The sequence below is a fragment of the Haliotis rubra genome, unplaced genomic scaffold, assembly GCF_003918875.1.
Source record: "Haliotis rubra isolate DU_JTF1 unplaced genomic scaffold, ASM391887v1 Scf90, whole genome shotgun sequence".
NCBI lineage: Eukaryota > Metazoa > Mollusca > Gastropoda > Lepetellida > Haliotidae > Haliotis > Haliotis rubra.
In genome coordinates this window covers 1,536,994-1,553,832 of record NW_025767635.1, presented here as the reverse complement: position 1 = coordinate 1,553,832, position 16,839 = coordinate 1,536,994, and the positions used below count along the sequence as shown (strand labels likewise).

The 16,839-nt window shown below is 40.8% G+C and overlaps 1 protein-coding gene across 1 annotated transcript in view; it reads left to right on the top strand.

Annotated features, from left to right (window-relative positions):
• The first annotated feature begins 1,142 nt into the window (after positions 1-1,142).
• The window catches only part of LOC124263952 (protein FAM135A-like), a 68,810-nt gene continuing 53,113 nt past the window's right edge, over positions 1,143-16,839 (top strand). Inside the window, exons 1-2 of the mRNA XM_046698679.1 lie at positions 1,143-1,356; positions 16,244-16,328. Of these exons, the coding sequence (XP_046554635.1) occupies positions 16,249-16,328 (80 nt within the window). The 5' untranslated portion in view covers positions 1,143-1,356; positions 16,244-16,248. The remainder of the gene's footprint in view (positions 1,357-16,243; positions 16,329-16,839) is intronic.

Below are 16,839 nucleotides of genomic sequence, written 5' to 3'. Positions count from 1 at the left end.
CGTGTCAAGCAGCTTCCAACTGAGCCGGGTTCTGTACAGGAGGACCCCTTTGTTGCTCACGACGACCAATCATGTCCCAGATGTGCTCCACGTGTTAAGATCGGAGCTCATTCAATCGTAGGATAGGTCATGGTATAAAGGGATGTAAATGTAATGATTTTGAAAATAACGACATAGCATGTGGTAATTCGTTGGATTAGTTTTCCTGCCATACCTGTTCTCGGGAGAGGGGGTGTCACGCCCTGTAAGACAGGAGGTGTAGCAGCTCAATAAACAATATCAGTATGACATACATTGGTGTTGTCACACTCGGCGATGCTTTGAGGTCACAGGGTGAATGAAAATAGCCTGGCGGATTTGTTCCAAATGTAAGCCAAACAGTGACGGGTTTGCTAGACTGATATTTAGTCCCATAATAAAGTTATGTTATTTAACAAATATATAAAACATGGAGCTCAGAGCAGCCCTTGCAGTCTGCCTAGAGTTGAGACAATCTTCACTTTCTAAATCATCGTAATTTTACTAAATTGTCATTCAGGGAGTGTACAGTCCTTGTAAACACCCTCCACTCAGGCCAGTACAATATTGTATTCATCCACTCAACACTCCAGTGAACAATTCAGTTCATTATCGGAGGTCTGCAGTGACACCTTGGTCGGTGCTAATTGCGTCAGGCAGATGAGGATATGATCCGTCTGTCAGCGCGGGATCCACCTGTACCGTTATCTTCCCACCTGGCAATACACATGTAAATGGGAGCTTATCTGATTGTCTGTATTGTCAGTTATAATAATGTGTTTTGTATACGTAAAAATAGCCGTGTATCACAATCGATATATGGCCAATCCTTTCGAAACTATATCTGCAATCATTGCTATTGACAACGCAGTTTGAAATGCAATATGGTTTGAATGCAATGCATGTCAATGCAACGCCGAGTAGCAAGCGTATATTTATAATTGGGTAACAACTTGCTTCTTTCGCGTAGTTGAGTCAAACAAATTAAAACAACAATCATGTATTTAGCAGACAATCAGTATTTGCTGGCTTTCTTCTTTCAAAAATATGAAATAATTGTCTTCCCATATCAACTGGTACACGGTAATGGGACGATTTTCCATCACAAGACAAGTAAGCGGCGGAAATTACCGGATTTTCCCGCTAATACCCGAGAGAACGGGCACCTGCTGAAGAAGGGGGGATAACTCTTTCAAACGCATGCGCAAGTTGAGTTCCTGCTGATTGTTGATCGCTGTCATCGTTGACTCAAAGCTGAAGATTTTCAGTTATAACAACAAATGAAGACTATTCGGGATATTCGGTTTTAGGGGAGCCAGTCACGAACTGTTCTGCCAGGTAACCAACAACTCTCGATCTAGATGTAATAATAAGCTTCTCGGCCAGTGCCTAGATTGGGATGTTAAAGAATTCCTTCTGACCGATGTTCTGAATGTATTGATATGTGAGAAGATGCTACTAAAGGAATTGTGATGACATTGGAGTCCTAGAAATAACACTAACATGTGCCTCGGACCGACGGGGCAGTCTATATTCGATAAGCATAACACGTTGGCACAATCAGGATCTAGTTTATCTGGGGGGAAATCGATAGAAAGTTTGTGTGATTGTTTGCTTATGCGAGATTAACGAGGCAGAACGCTGTCACCAGTGTGATGTCATCCAACAGCTGAGGAGGTTGTCACTGTCAACCCACAAAACACCAGACTTGCATGGTATTCTGCCATGTGTCAGAGGCAGTCCTGGACAAATACGTGTGTGAAGACACCAGGCACAAGAACTGTGTCAGTTACCACTGGATGTATTTCTTCACATGTTGACATGGGTAGTAAGCCCACATCCAGTTTCATATACTTCATGTACTTATATATGGTTTGCATGGAGAGGTACACATAAGACTTCAAGTGTTTCCAGTTTCCTGACTGGCAAACTATACACTGTCAGTTGAAGGTGTATGACTTTCCCCCACTGACTGCCCACCATGGTCACTGAGGGGTGTGTGGACCCAGTCTGTGGGTGTGTGTAGCAGACAATATCCAATAGTTGGCATATAGAGAATCTCACCCAAGTGTCTTTTGATATCAAATATATCACCACGAGTTGATAAAGTTAAAAATGTCTGAGGCTTGCTGAGGAGTTTTATAGAGTGTTATGTTTGATATCAGAAGACACGAGGGTGATGTTCTATTTATCATCAAAATCACTCTTCTTTAGTTTTCAATGAAAAATGTTCATCTCTGAACAGGGTACTGCCATTAGACTTGCAGTGCAGTGATGTCAGAACATTGTGATGTCATCAAGTTCATGACATCATAGCATTGTCAGGGCATTGTACAAAATCTACTATCAAAATGATATCTCCTTGGAAATAAGCTTGATCTCACACAAGCAATATCACCTGTGGAACACAGTTTTGGATGAGAAAACCAAAACTGTGTTATAAAACAGGTGGTATGGAAAAGTATGATTTTATGGCAGACAATTCCCTTCTGTCTATTAGAATAAAAGTGTTAAATGAGAATAAGTATAGATCCAACATTGCAGCTTAACGCATTTACTATTTGAATGAAACGAAATACTGTCAAGTTTGACAGCGGGCTACAGTGGAACACATGCACTGCTGATCTGGGGAATTTCATCAACTGCAGCAAAATAACTGAAGTTGAAAAACTCATCATGCTCAATGGACAATCCATATCTGGAAAAACAATGCATAATATATATTGTCAACAAACAAATAAGCAACAAGGAAAGTTATATAGTCACTATAAAAAAGTCCGGTCTAAAATACATGAAAATAATCTATGGCATTGAACATACATGTGCATCAGAATCTGTTATGTAAAGTAGGGCTGGCTATTAAATTAGATCACAGAGCTTGCTAATCAATAACTGAATATCAGTCATATCGATAAATATATGAAGAGGTAACATAGAAAAAAGATACCAGAAAATCTGAAAGAAATATAATATTTCACATTGGTGAGTGGTGACATATTCAGGTTTGGATTACTAACAAAATGCAGCCCTGAACATAATTTAGAAGCAGACCATGAATAAAGACCTGATTTTGTGTATTGTCTGAGTGCATTAATACATTATTTCATCACAATAGATTATGAATGATATTACCGATGACACAATTTTCATATCGATAATCATTAATATTTTTTCCCAAGGAAGATATTTCCACTTATCAACCTTTTTTGCCAGCCTTAAGGTAAAGTGGGACTCATGTTTTCTTTTATCAGGTATGATAATCACATAGTCTGGCTGATGATAACATCTATTTGGCAGACCTGTTCATCTGTGCATCTTCCAGATCTCAGTGAACTTGGCAACAGTGTAGTAGCCAGAATAAACAAATCAGGGTATCTGCTGATAAATGAATGTACATTAATATAGTTTAACTCATAATAACCACAGATGAACTGCCTTCAGTTTGCACTGTTTATATCCAGGTTTTAGGTCAAATAATAGATCTACCTCAAAGATTTAAAACAGTGAATGAAGTTATTTAGTCATATATCTAGCCCTGTAACTGATAAGCTCTAAATTCTAATGCAAACTGCTTTTATCATGTTTATAATACACAATGTTTTAATGTACACATTTCTTTTTCATATACAAATTCATAGGATGGCCTTCTTACTGTCAAGGCGAACAACATTCATTTGCTGTAAGAAGTTGTCAAGAAATTAGAACCTGTTTGGCCAGTTGTTCATGTCAGATTAGTCTGTGAGGCAATGTTCATATATATTCAGTAATTGGTTCTAAAAAGATCAATCGGTATCAATACCACAATGTGACTTTTAAAAAATATTTCAGTTTGCAAAACCTGTAGTGTCTCATTCGTAAGTGTCTGATAGCTCTTTGCTACATCTGCTGACCTTATCTCTTCAGGCCTTCGTTTCAAAACAACATTACTGCATGTTGTGACAAATTAGTAGCCCTGTAAATTCATTGTTGCCATAAGAACCCATAAAAGTTTGAAGTTGAGGGCCCAACACAAGATCCACTAGCAATGTGACAACAGGAGGGCACTTTTTCAAGCACACTGGATCAAGATAGTTCACAGCCAGTGTGCACCAGCTACAGTTGTCCTCAGGTCAGCTCAACTAACTGTAGACAGTCTATGGTACCAGTGTGGAGACACCACATATGATATCCTTGACTAGCCCAGCTTCCTATAGATAGAATGAAGGTACTGGTAGGGAGGTAAGGCTATGTTTAGCCTAAAGAGTCGCTGACATTTGTATGTAGGGGCAGGTGATGGGGGGAACAGTGCACATGTACTGGCTAGCAGGTGCCCATCAGATCAGCAGGTGGTATGTTCAGAAGGCCAGCCTCTCTTGTTTCCACAGCGTATTCATCAGACTGCAGTTGGAGGGATGAGAACATGTGATAATGAAGACACTAAATTAAGTGTTATGTTTTCTGTACTTGGTATAAAATTATGTTGAGAGACACAAATTGCATTCCTTTAAGCACAGACTTCAAAGGCCTTCTTGTTCAGTCTTTCCACTGTAATTGACCCATAGTGTGTAGTGCACGACCCGCTTTGCACTGTATATAATGTGTTCTCATATTCATTGGTAAGCTGATGCACAAACACACTGTCAAGGAGAGAGTTCCCAATCTGGAGGACGTGGCAGGTTCAAAGAATCATAGACACTTTACCAGGGTTTTACGCAACACACATATGTACATCCAGGGTGCATAAATGCCGAGAAATATTGAGAACATACCTACAGCGTATCAAGGGTTATCGTTCAAGTTGTATCCTATATTATTGACTCACCAGCATCTTGAATGCCGATCCAACAGTTAGTAGTTACCAGCTATTTCACCCATCAGTTATGACCACGGTCCGCATGATCACTCATTCATTCCAGGCTCGGAAGTAATTACCTGAACATACAGTACACTTCACCATTTGAATACTTTACAGGACCATCATATCACCAGAAGGGTCCGTAAAATTTATTGATGGGGTTCCGTGGATCCCCACTTTGTAAGTCAAGGTAAAACCCTGATTTAACAACATCAAATTCGTCCTCAAAAAACATTATTGTGACATAATAGTTAAACTACTACAAATGTGACTTTTAACAAGACAAAATATGTCCTTATAGTAAATGTCTCCATTTGATACAAGGTGTCACTAGAGGGAATCTATCAGTAGCTGCTGTAGATGAAGGTAGACTGGTGCCAGCTGTCACACACAGATTCATTAAAATATGACACTAGACCGCATTGAATGAAAATTAAGGTTGTATTAAAAACAAAACTTGAGATATTCAATAAACATGAATTGTTACCATATAGGATAATCACTGGATTAATGAACTCGCATTATTCAAGGCAGGTTTGTTGATATGCTGTTTCCGATGCTGTGACGTATGTTTGTTAAAAAAATATTGAACTTTATAGGGCCCATTGATTACCTTGTGGTTTATGCAAATCCCCAGCAGCATGAAGGGGTCAGCTTGAGGGATGACTGTACTTCCATCTGAAAGTTGGTTCAGCAATATTTGTTGATGTTGTTTGAAGTTCAAGATTAGGGGAATATAAGGAATATAATGCTTTTTCACCTGTGATCAATTTAGAATTTTGTTTAATTATTGGTGTATTACAAGTATCAATGGCTTATGAAGTGAAATTTATTACCTGTTCTTGCCAGAAATGGCCCATAAAATTATTAATGATTGAGCAAAACCCCATAATGAAAATTTCCTTCCTAATCACTGATGTTTGTAGGTTGTCTGTGATCTGTTCTCAAAAGATTGATCAGTACATATAATGTAATGTGTGTGAGCAGTTCTGGATGGTAGCAGTTTGCACATGCTGCGATGTCCCATCTTACTGTAAAAAGTATGGAGGTTGTAGCTAAGATTTTCCTTGGACTATCTTGTAGACAGTGTGAAGGTTCTGGCAAGGGTTGTCATTGGTCTATCTTGTAGACAGTGTGAAGGTTCTGGCAAGGGTTGTCCTTGGTCTATCTTGTAGACAGTGTGAAGGTTCTGGCAAGGGTTGTGCTTGGTCCATCTTGTAGACAGTGTGAAGGTTCTGGCAAGGGTTGTCCTTGGACTAGCTTGTAGACAGTGTGAAGGTTCTGGCAAGGGTTGTGCTTGGTCCATCTTGTAGACAGTGTGAAGGTTCTGGCAAGGGTTGTCCTTGGTCTAACTTGTAGACAATATGAAAGCTCTGGCTAGGGTTGTGCTTGGTCTATCTTGTAGACAGTGTGAAGGTTCTGGCAAGGGTTGTCATTGGTCTATCTTGTAGACAGTGTGAAGGTTCTGGCAAGGGTTGTCCTTGGTCTAACTTGTAGACAATATGAAAGCTCTGGCTAGGGTTGTGCTTGGTCTATCTTGTAGACAGTGTGAAGGTTCTGGCAAGGGTTGTCCTTGGTCTATCTTGTAGACAGTGTGAAGGTTCTGGCAAGGGTTGTCCTTGGTCTATCTTGTAGACAATATGAAGGCTCTGGCTAGGGTTGTCTTTGGACTAGCTTGTAGACAGTGTGAAGGTTCTGGCAAGGGTTGTCATTGGTCTATCTTGTAGACAGTGTGTAGATTATGGCAAGGGTTGTCCTTCATCTATCTTGTAGACAGTGTGAAGGTTCTGGCAAGGGTTGTCCTTGGTCTATCTTGTAGACAGTGTGAAGGTTCTGGCTAGGGTTGTGCTTGAACTAGCTTATTGACAGTGTGAAGGTTCTGGCAAGGGTTGTGCTTGGACTAGCTTGTAGACAGTGTGAAGGTTCTGGCAAGGTTGTGCTTGGACTATCCTGTAGACAGTGTGAAGGTTCTGGCAAGGGTTGTGCTTGGTCCATCTTGTAGACAGTGTGAAGGTGAAGGTTCTGTAGACAGTGTGTAGAAAGTTCAAGGGTTGTCCTTGGACTATCTTGTAGACAGTGTGAAGGTTCTGGCAAGGGTTGTGCTTGGACTATCCTGTAGACAGTGTGAAGGTTCTGGCAAGGGTTGTCCTTGGACTAACTTGTAGACAGTGTGAAGGTTCTGGCAAGGGTTGTCCTTGGACTAGCTTGTAGACAGTGTGAAGGTTCTGGCAAGGGTTGTCCTTGGACTATCCTGTAGACAGTGTGAAGGTTCTGGCAAGGGTTGTCCTTGGACTAGCTTGTAGACAGTGTGAAGGTTCTGGCAAGGGTTGTGCTTGGACTAGCTTGTAGACAGTGTGAAGGTTCTGGCAAGGGTTGTCCTTGGACTATCCTGTAGACAGTGTGAAGGTTCTGGCAAGGGTTGTGCTTGGACTATCCTGTAGACAGTGTGAAGGTTCTGGCAAGGGTTGTGCTTGGACTAGCCATCTTCTGTAGACAGTGTGAAGGTTCTGGCAAGGGTTGTCATTGGACCATCTTGTAGACAGTGTGAAGGTTCTGGCAAGGGTTGTCATTGTTCTGTGAAAGTTCTGGCAAGGGTTGTCCTTGGACTATCTTGTAGACAGTGTGAAGGTTCTGGCAAGGGTTGTCATTGGACTAGCTTGTAGACAGTGTGAAGGTTCTGGCAAGGGTTGTGCTTGGACTAGCTTGTAGACAGTGTGAAGGTTCTGGCAAGGGTTGTGCTTGGTCCATCTTGTAGACAGTGTGAAGGTTCTGGCAAGGGTTGTCCTTGGACTAGCTTGTAGACAGTGTGAAGGTTCTGGCAAGGGTTGTCCTTGGACTAGCTTGTAGACAGTGTGAAGGTTGTTTTATTTAAGTTGTTCACATGTTTGAGCGACATTTCAGATTCATTCATCTACATGGTGATGTTTGTGTCCTGTGTTCGACTATATGTCAACCAGTCAATGAACATTTGCCAACTCCTAGTGTAGGCTATAAAGTAATCAGAATTGTGTTAGCTGTTTCATGTCAGTCTGAGACACTGGAATACAATGACACAAAATCAACCAAGTCCATTTGGTCAGTTCATACAACCTGCATTGGTTGCTGTGGACCTGTTCTAGACAGGACGCTACTCTTGGTGTTATCATTTTTATCATGTTATCAATTAATTTTTTTAAATGGGCAAAAAAGATGAGTCAGTTTTGAAGATTACAGTATTGATTTACAGCTGGTATGTTTCCTTAACCTGACAAGTTATTTATCTCATTTATCATTCTTATCAATTGTTTACGATATCTTTCTCAGTTTGAGAGGCATTATACTATAGAAAGTTGTAAGCAATAGGAATGACATGAGTTATCTCCCCAGTGGTATGAATGGTATTATCTCCCCAGTGGTATGTGTGGTGTGGTATGTGTATTATCTCCCCAGTGGTATGTGTGGTATTATCTCCCCAGTGGTATGTGTGGTATTATTTCCCCAGTGGTATGTGTGGTATTATTTCCCCAGTGGTATATGTGGTATTATTTCCCCAGTGGTATGTGTGGTATTATCTCCCCAGTGGTATATGTGGTATTATCTCCCCAATGGTATATGTGGTATTATTTCCCCAATGGTATATGTGGTATTATTTCCCCAGTGGTATGTGTGTTATTATCTCCCCAGTGGTATGTGTGGTATTATCTCCCCATTGGTATGCTTGGTATTATTTCCCCAATGTTATGTGTGGTATTATTTCCCCAGTGGTATGTGTGGTATTATTTCCCCAATGGTATATGTGGTATTATTTCCCCAATGGTATGTGTGGTATTATCTCCCCAGTGGTATGTGTGGTATTATCTTGCCAGTGGTATGTGTGGTATTATCTCCCCAGTGGTATATGTGGTATCATCTTGCCAGTGGTATGTGAGGTATTATTTCCCCAATGGTATATGTGGTATTATTTCCCCAGTGGTATATGTGGTATTATCTCCCCAGTGGTATGTGTGGTATTATCTCCCCAGTGGTATGTGTGGTATTATCTCCCCAGTGGTATTATCTCCCCTGTGGTATGTGTGTTATTATCTCCCCAGTGGTATATGTGGTATTATCTCCCAGTGGTATGTGTGTTATTATCTCCCCAGTGGTATGTGTGGTATTATCTCCCCAGTGGTATGTGTGGTATTATCTCCCCAGTGGTATGTGTGGTATTATCTCCCCAGTGGTATGTGTGGTATTATCTCCCCAGTGGTATGTGTGGTATTATCTCCCCAGTGGTATGTGTGGTATTATCTCCCCAGTGGTATGTGGTATTATCTCCCCAGTGGTATGTGTGTGGTTATCTCCCCTGTGGTATGTGTGGTATTATCTCCCAGTGGTATGTGTGTATATTATCTCCCAGTGGTATGTGTGGTATTATCTCCCCAGTGGTATGTGTGGTATTATCTCCCCAGTGGTATGCTTGGTATTATCTCCCCAGTGGTATGTGTGGTATTATCTCCCCAGTGGTATGTGTGGTATTATCTCCCCAGTGGTATGTGTGGTATTATCTCCCCAGTGGTATGTGTGGTATTATCTCCCCAGTGGTATTATCTCACCCAGTGGTTTGTGTGTTATTATCTCCCCTGTGGTATGTGTGGTATTATCTCCCCAGTGGTATGTGTGGTATTATTTCCCCAATGGTATGTGTGGTATTATTTCCCCAGTGGTATGTGTAGTATTATTTCCCCAATGGTATATGTGGTATTATTTCCCCAGTGGTATGTGTGGTATTATCTCCCCAGTGGTATGTGTGGTATTATTTCCCCAATGGTATGTGTGGTATTATTTCCCCAGTGGTATGTGTGGTATTATTTCCCCAATGGTATATGTGGTATTATTTCCCCAGTGGTATGTGTGGTATTATCTCCCCAGTGGTATATGTGGTATTATCTTGCCAGTGGTATGTGAGGTATTATTTCCCCAATGGTATATGTGGTATTATTTCCCCAGTGGTATGTGTGGTATTATCTCCCCAGTGGTATGTGTGGTATTATTTCCCCAGTGGTATGTGTGGTATTATCTCCCCAGTGGTATTATCTCCCCTGTGGTATGTGTGTTATTATCTCCCCAGTGGTATATGTGGTATTATCTTCCCCAGTGGTATGTGTGTTATTATCTCCCCAGTGGTATATGTGGTATTATCTCCCCAGTGGTATATGTGGTATTATCTCCCCAGTGGTATGTGTGGTATTATCTCCCCAGTGGTATGTGTGGTATTATCTCCCCAGTGGTATGTGTGGTATTGTCTCCCCAGTGGTATGTGTGGTATTATCTCCCCTGTGGTATTATCTCCCCTGTGGTATGTGTGTTATTATCTCCCCAGTGGTATATGTGGTATTATCTCCCCAGTGGTATGTGTGGTATTATCTCCCTGTGGTATGTGTGGTATTATCTCCCCAGTGATGTGTGTGGTATTATCCCCCCAGTGGTATGTGTGGTATTATCTCCCCAGTGGTATGTGTGGTATTATCTCCCCAGTGGTATGCTTGGTATTATCTCCCCAGTGGTATGTGTGGTATTATCTCCCCAGTAGTATGTGTGGTATTATCTCCCCAGTGGTATGTGTGGTATTATCTCCCCAGTGGTATGTGTGGTATTATCTCCCCAGTGGTATTATCTCACCCAGTGGTTTGTGTGTTATTATTTCCCCAGTGGTATGTGTGGTATTATCTCCCCAGTGGTATGTGTGTTATTATCACCCCAGTGGTATGTGTGGTATTATCTCCCCAGTGGTATGTGTGGTATTATCTCCCCAGTGGTATGTGTGGTATGATCTCCCCTGTGGTATGTGTGGTATTATCTCCCCAGAGGTATGTGTGGTATTATCTCCCCAGTGGTATGTGTGGTATTATCTCCCCAGTGGTATGTGGGTATTATCACCCCTGTGTGGTATGTGTGGTATTATCTCCCCCAGTGGTGTGGGTATGTGGTATATTATCTCCCCAGTGGTATGTGTGGCATTATCTCCCCAGTGGTATGTGTGGTATTATCTCCCCTGTGGTATGTGTGGTATTATCTCCCCAGTGGTATATGTGGTATTATCTCCCCTGTGGTATGTGTGGTATTATCTCCCCAAGTGGTATGTGTGGTATTATCTCCCCAGTGGTATATGTGGTATTATCTCTCCAGTGGTATGTGTGGTATTACTGCTGAGTGGTATATGTGGTATTATCCCCCCAATGGTATGTGTGGCATTATCTCCCCCAGTGGTATGTGTGGTATTATCTCCACAGTGGTATGTGTGGTATTATCTCCCCCAGTTTTATGTGTGGTATTACTGCTTAGTGGTATGTGTGTCTGTGAATAGCACTGTGTTAGAGGATGTATAAAATATTCCTCTGTTGATACAAGAGTTTTAGGTCAGAATCACATTGTGTTAGAGGGGCTAAGACAGTGGAAACGTCTATGTGATTTATTTTCATCAGGTTATAATTTTTTCATTGTGTTGTTTATTCAAAATAAAGCTGTACTGTTGTTTTCTGCACTGGAGTTTGTGAATGATGTCAAAGAGGCCATATTCTGTTTCTCTGGATACAAATTGTCAAACTGACACATATAATTTGAAGAACATGTCTGTGTCATTAAAGCCAGTACTGAGCGTGCTTCAACATTTACTGTCCAGGGCCTCCTTTCTCAAAGCACTAAGATTGTCTTAAGTCACTAAGGTAACCTTAGTGCAATGTTAAAGAATGGGAGTTAAGGTTCACCTTAGTAAAGGTTGCTTCGTGAAAGGAGCCCCAGGTCTTGACTTCAGAAGAGGACAGTCATCTCTGATCACACAGTGCTAGAGGCAGGTTGCACAGATACTGTTTGTTGTTGGGACCGGGCTTAAATAGAGAAAATCACTGTTCTAGTGATGAAATATTTTAACCATATTTAAGCCCAGGGCTTAAATTCGAAAATGCACAAAATATTTTAATAAAAAGAAAAGAATCAGGACTTTTTAAAACTCTTTAATCAGAAAACTGGTCTATAAATTCAAACTTAAAGTTATGAAAATATTTACTCGAGTGAGTATATGTGAACGTGAATGATAAAGTTGACAGTCTTTAATGCAAAACACGAACTTCAAACTATTATGAGAGGACTGACTGACATCTAAGACAATGACTAGTCTGTACAGTGAGTATTTATGTCCTACAGACGTCCAACCAGACCTGGGCTTTAGGGCAGTGGTTCAAGGAACAGTTCCCAACACGGTTTAATCTCTATTCGCCTACATCTCAATTCGCATACAAAAACAATGTAGGCGAATTGGGATTAGAGAATGCACCCCTACTCTTATAATGAACCTGACTCACTGAGTCTTGATCGACTGTTGTTATAAGGATATGTAGTTGAGTAGAGAGGATTAGATCTGTTGTCACAAGTAACAACCTCAAGACTTGCGCATGATTGTGTTTTTTAAAATAATTACTTCAACTAGAAGATGATGTGATGATATGATGTGATATAAGATAAATAAATTATCATTTCATTGTGATCAGAAAATGATATGTAACAGAAATAAATAAATTCTTTTTGTCCTTCCAACTACTTCAACTAGAAGATGATGTGATGATATGATGTGATATAAGATAAATAAATTATCATTTTATTGTGATCAGAAAATGATATGTAACAGAAGTAAATAAATTCTTTTTGTCCTTCCAACTACTTCAACTAAAAGAGTCCATTTATAGATCATAGGGGTGCCACTAGTTCACCATTGCATAATCAACAGTCAACAGACCATGGCATGTTGTTTTAAGACTGTAGGCGAAATGAGAACATACCCCCAACACAGCATTCTCACCATGTGTCTGTTTGGCCCAACCTTAATGAACCAACACAATAGCCACAATATGGACCTGGTGGGCTATTGGTCCAAGATGGTGCTGATGTGATCTGCAGGGTGATTTGATGCTATGCACCTGGTCTACAGGCCGGCAGAATTATCACATTATTGTTGGCCTCTGTTTGGTCATTGAGCTAGTCCGTCGGTAGACTGCATGTAGCGGAACAGCACAGACACTGAAGAATTGCTGCAAGAATTGGTAATTGTTGAAAGTTTTACTCTCTTTGGCTCTGTGAACCAAAGCATTGTTTCTGCTAAGCTCCTTGTCTTGCCTGGTTATAGGGACATGTTCAGGAATATCAGTTATAACACAAACAGCTTCAAGTAGTTCTCAACTGAGGGAAATATAGTTTCACAGTATCAGTACTTTCATGTTCTTCTGTAAGCATGAATGTGTGGGGATTTGTCATTGGGATTGAACAGGTCCCCAGTAAACAGTGCCTGTCTCCCCCTGGGGGTTTGTCATTGGGATTGAACAGGTCTCCAGTAAACAGTGCTTGTCTCCCCCTGAGGGTTTGTCATTGGGATTGAACAGGTCCCCAGTAAACAGTGCTTGTCTCCCCATGGGGATTCTATGCCATGTTTGTAGAACAACCCCTTGTTTTATATCACTTTCAGCGTGTTAAGACCAACAAAGTTCTGGGGTTTCTTAACAATAAGCAAGGGTCATACAGATGCTTTTTCTTCCTCGAATAATCATTCATGATTTAGTAATGGATTCATCAATTTAGATACAGGTAAATGTATGAGACCATCTTCTAACCATAATTAGGTAGAGGTATTTTACAACTTGGAACAACTGAAGCTTGCAGTGTTGTAATTAGCATGATAAAAGACCATCCCTGTTTCAACTGATACAGTGTTAACTATCCCTATAGCATGATAAAAGACCATCCCTGTTTCAACTGATACAGTGTTGACTATCCCTATAGCATGATAAAAGACCATCCCTGTTTCAACTGATACAGTGTTGACTATCCCTATAGCATGATAAAAGACCATCCCTGTTTCAACTGATACAGTGTTGACTATCCCTATAGCATGATAAAAGACCATCCCTGTTTCAACTGATACAGTGTTGACTATCCCTATAGCATGATAAAAGACCATCCCTGTTTCAACTGATACAGTGTTGACTATCCCTATAGCATGATAAAAGACCATCCCTGTTTCAACTGATACAGTGTTGACTATCCCTATAGCATGATAAAAGACCATCCCTGTTTCAACTGATACAGTGTTGACTATCCCTATAGCATGATAAAAGACCATCCCTGTTTCAACTGATACAGTGTTGACTATCCCTATAGCATGATAAAAGACCATCCCTGTTTCAACTGATACAGTGTTGACTATCCCTATAGCATGATAAAAGACCATCCCTGTTTCAACTGATACAGTGTTGACTATCCTGTTTCAACTGATACAGTACAGCATGATAAAAGACTATCCCTGTTTCAACTGATACAGTGTTGACTATCCCTATAGCATGATAAAAGACCATCCCTGTTTCAACTGATACAGTGTTGACTATCCTGTTTCAACTGATACAGTGTTGACTATCCCTATAGCATGATAAAAGACCATCCCTGTTTCAACTGATACAGTGTTGACTATCCCTATAGCATGATAAAAGACCATCCCTGTTTCAACTGATACAGTGTTGACTATCCCTAATACATATGGAATTGGTTGTTCCAGATAAATCCTGATGCCTGTCTCAGCTCTGTAGATTTTCCTTGATTGATTTTGGGGGTATTTGTAGTTGGTTCACACTAAGGAGGGGTGTGGTCGTACAAGTAATCCTCCGCACTACACATCGGCAGGTCCCTTGTCTCCAGCCTGTGTCAGTACTGGCAGACTGCAAGGCAGGGTTAGACTGGCTTTGGGTCTATCAAGGATCCACACGTATGTGTGGTACAAGCATCTCCAACCCAACAGTTACAAGCATATGCAACCTGTACATGGCGCCTGAGTGATATAGGAAGACACAGGATCGCTTACCATGTTTTCTATTGGAACAGACTTGGCATGACTGTACACAGTAACTTAATAACATGATGGCAGATAGACCTGGCATTAATGGTTTTACCAGAATGTTTTTGTGATAAAAACTGGTTCTATTCCAGATTTATGAGTGAATACTGACAAGTGGATTCTATCAAGTGGTGTTATAATATTCATCTTGACCAGGTTGATAATTCCGTTAACTCCCAGACTTCATGCTGTGAAATGCTACATTGTGACAGATGAAGTCAGTGGCAATGTGATATACAGTATCATAATGATGCTGCTATACTGTGAGTGTACAACCACCTGCTGCTCCATGGACCCCCTCACCAAGTGAAGGAGTTGGGATATATACCTTGCTGCATCATGTGTTACCATGGTTACTACAACCATCTCCCTCACTCATACAAGACACAGTTACTTTGACATTTATAATTTAGTGGAAATCAAGTAATCTTTTATGAAGTGTTCTCAAGTTGTTCTCCCATGTTCCATGCACAGTTTCTAACTGCTCCTCTCATTATAACCTACGTGACCACACACTGTATGGAGATACTATCTACCTGACCACACACTGTATGGAGATACTATCTACCTGACCACACACTGTATGGAGATACTATCTACCTGACCACACACTGTATGGAGATACTATCTACCTGACCACACACTGTATGGAGATACTATCTACCTGACCACACACTGTATGGAGATACTATCTACCTGACCACACACTGTATGATGATACTATCTACCTGACCACACACTATATGAGGATACTATCTACCTGACCACACACTGTATTGGCATTCTATGTACCTGACCACACTGGATGGGGATACTATCAAGCTGGTGGTGAGAGACATCTACCTGAGCACACTGTATGAGGATACTATCTACCTGAGCACACTGGTTCCTGTGTTATACTGAGCATAAGCAGCAATTCCCTGTGTTATACTGAAGCACGTGGATTGCCCATATTCCCCGGAAGTGGTTTAACCATGATAACAGCCACAGTGATTTAAGACAGCATGTGGGAGGATATGACAGTTGGTTTTCATGCTTCCATTTAGTGTCAATATGTCAGTGTCTAGATGTACATGCATGGTGTCTAATCCTGACTATCCCAAAGTATCCTCATGTCACTGTGTACAAGGTGCCTTCAGATACACATGTTAAACTGCATAAACAGTGTGATTATGTTATTATTGGCTGTCTTGGAAACCACATCATTGAAAAGTGGTGTAGTAAAAATCCATCTCACTCAACCATTAACAATTGTAAAATTGTATTTTGTGTCAAGTCTTTTCTTTGGTAGTATCAGTGATGGGTATTTGTGAGCTGTGCTGCATATTTTAAATGGATCCCTTGACAGTGATGGGTAGTTATCTGTGAGCTGTGCTGCATATTTTAAGTGGATCCCTTGACAGTGATGGGTATTTGACTGTGAGCTGTGCTGTATTTGTAAAGTATAAGTAACTTACTTCAAGTTGTGACCATGCACTGCACCGATGTTGATCTTCCAGATGCCATGTGTGAACTGCAGGCCACCTTGGAGTTCTCGGTGGAGCTCAACAAGTTCTACAATGTAGACCTCTTCCAAGAGGGTGAGTATCAACTTATATTCTATGTTTCTATTCTATGTAGCCCAGTAGTTAAAGCATTCACTCAAGATCGGCGTTTGAATCCCCATGTCAGTACCTAAGTATAACCCATTGTTAACGTCCACTACTAAGATATTTGTGTGATATTGCTACAAGTATTGTTTTTTTAAAACTCACCTCACCAATCACAATCAGCTCAAACTTGTTTACTTCTAGTTGTTTGGTCATGTGCTGGCACATCATCATACCTATATGTCACATATGTTATATGTTATTTTTGTGGAAGTCACGGTGGCTGAGCGGTCTAGGCAGCCGACTTTGTGTGCTGGCGATTAGGTGCCTGACTCTGAGGGTGTGGGTTCAAATCCTGGATGGGACTCAACCCAACCAAAGTACTTGAATCTGTACTTTACTGAGAAAGTGTAATCCCAAATGTAACATATGTTACATTTGACCACTTTCTACATGGCATTGTGTGAACATACGTGTATGTCGCTGGAGTATTACTGAAAGTGGCA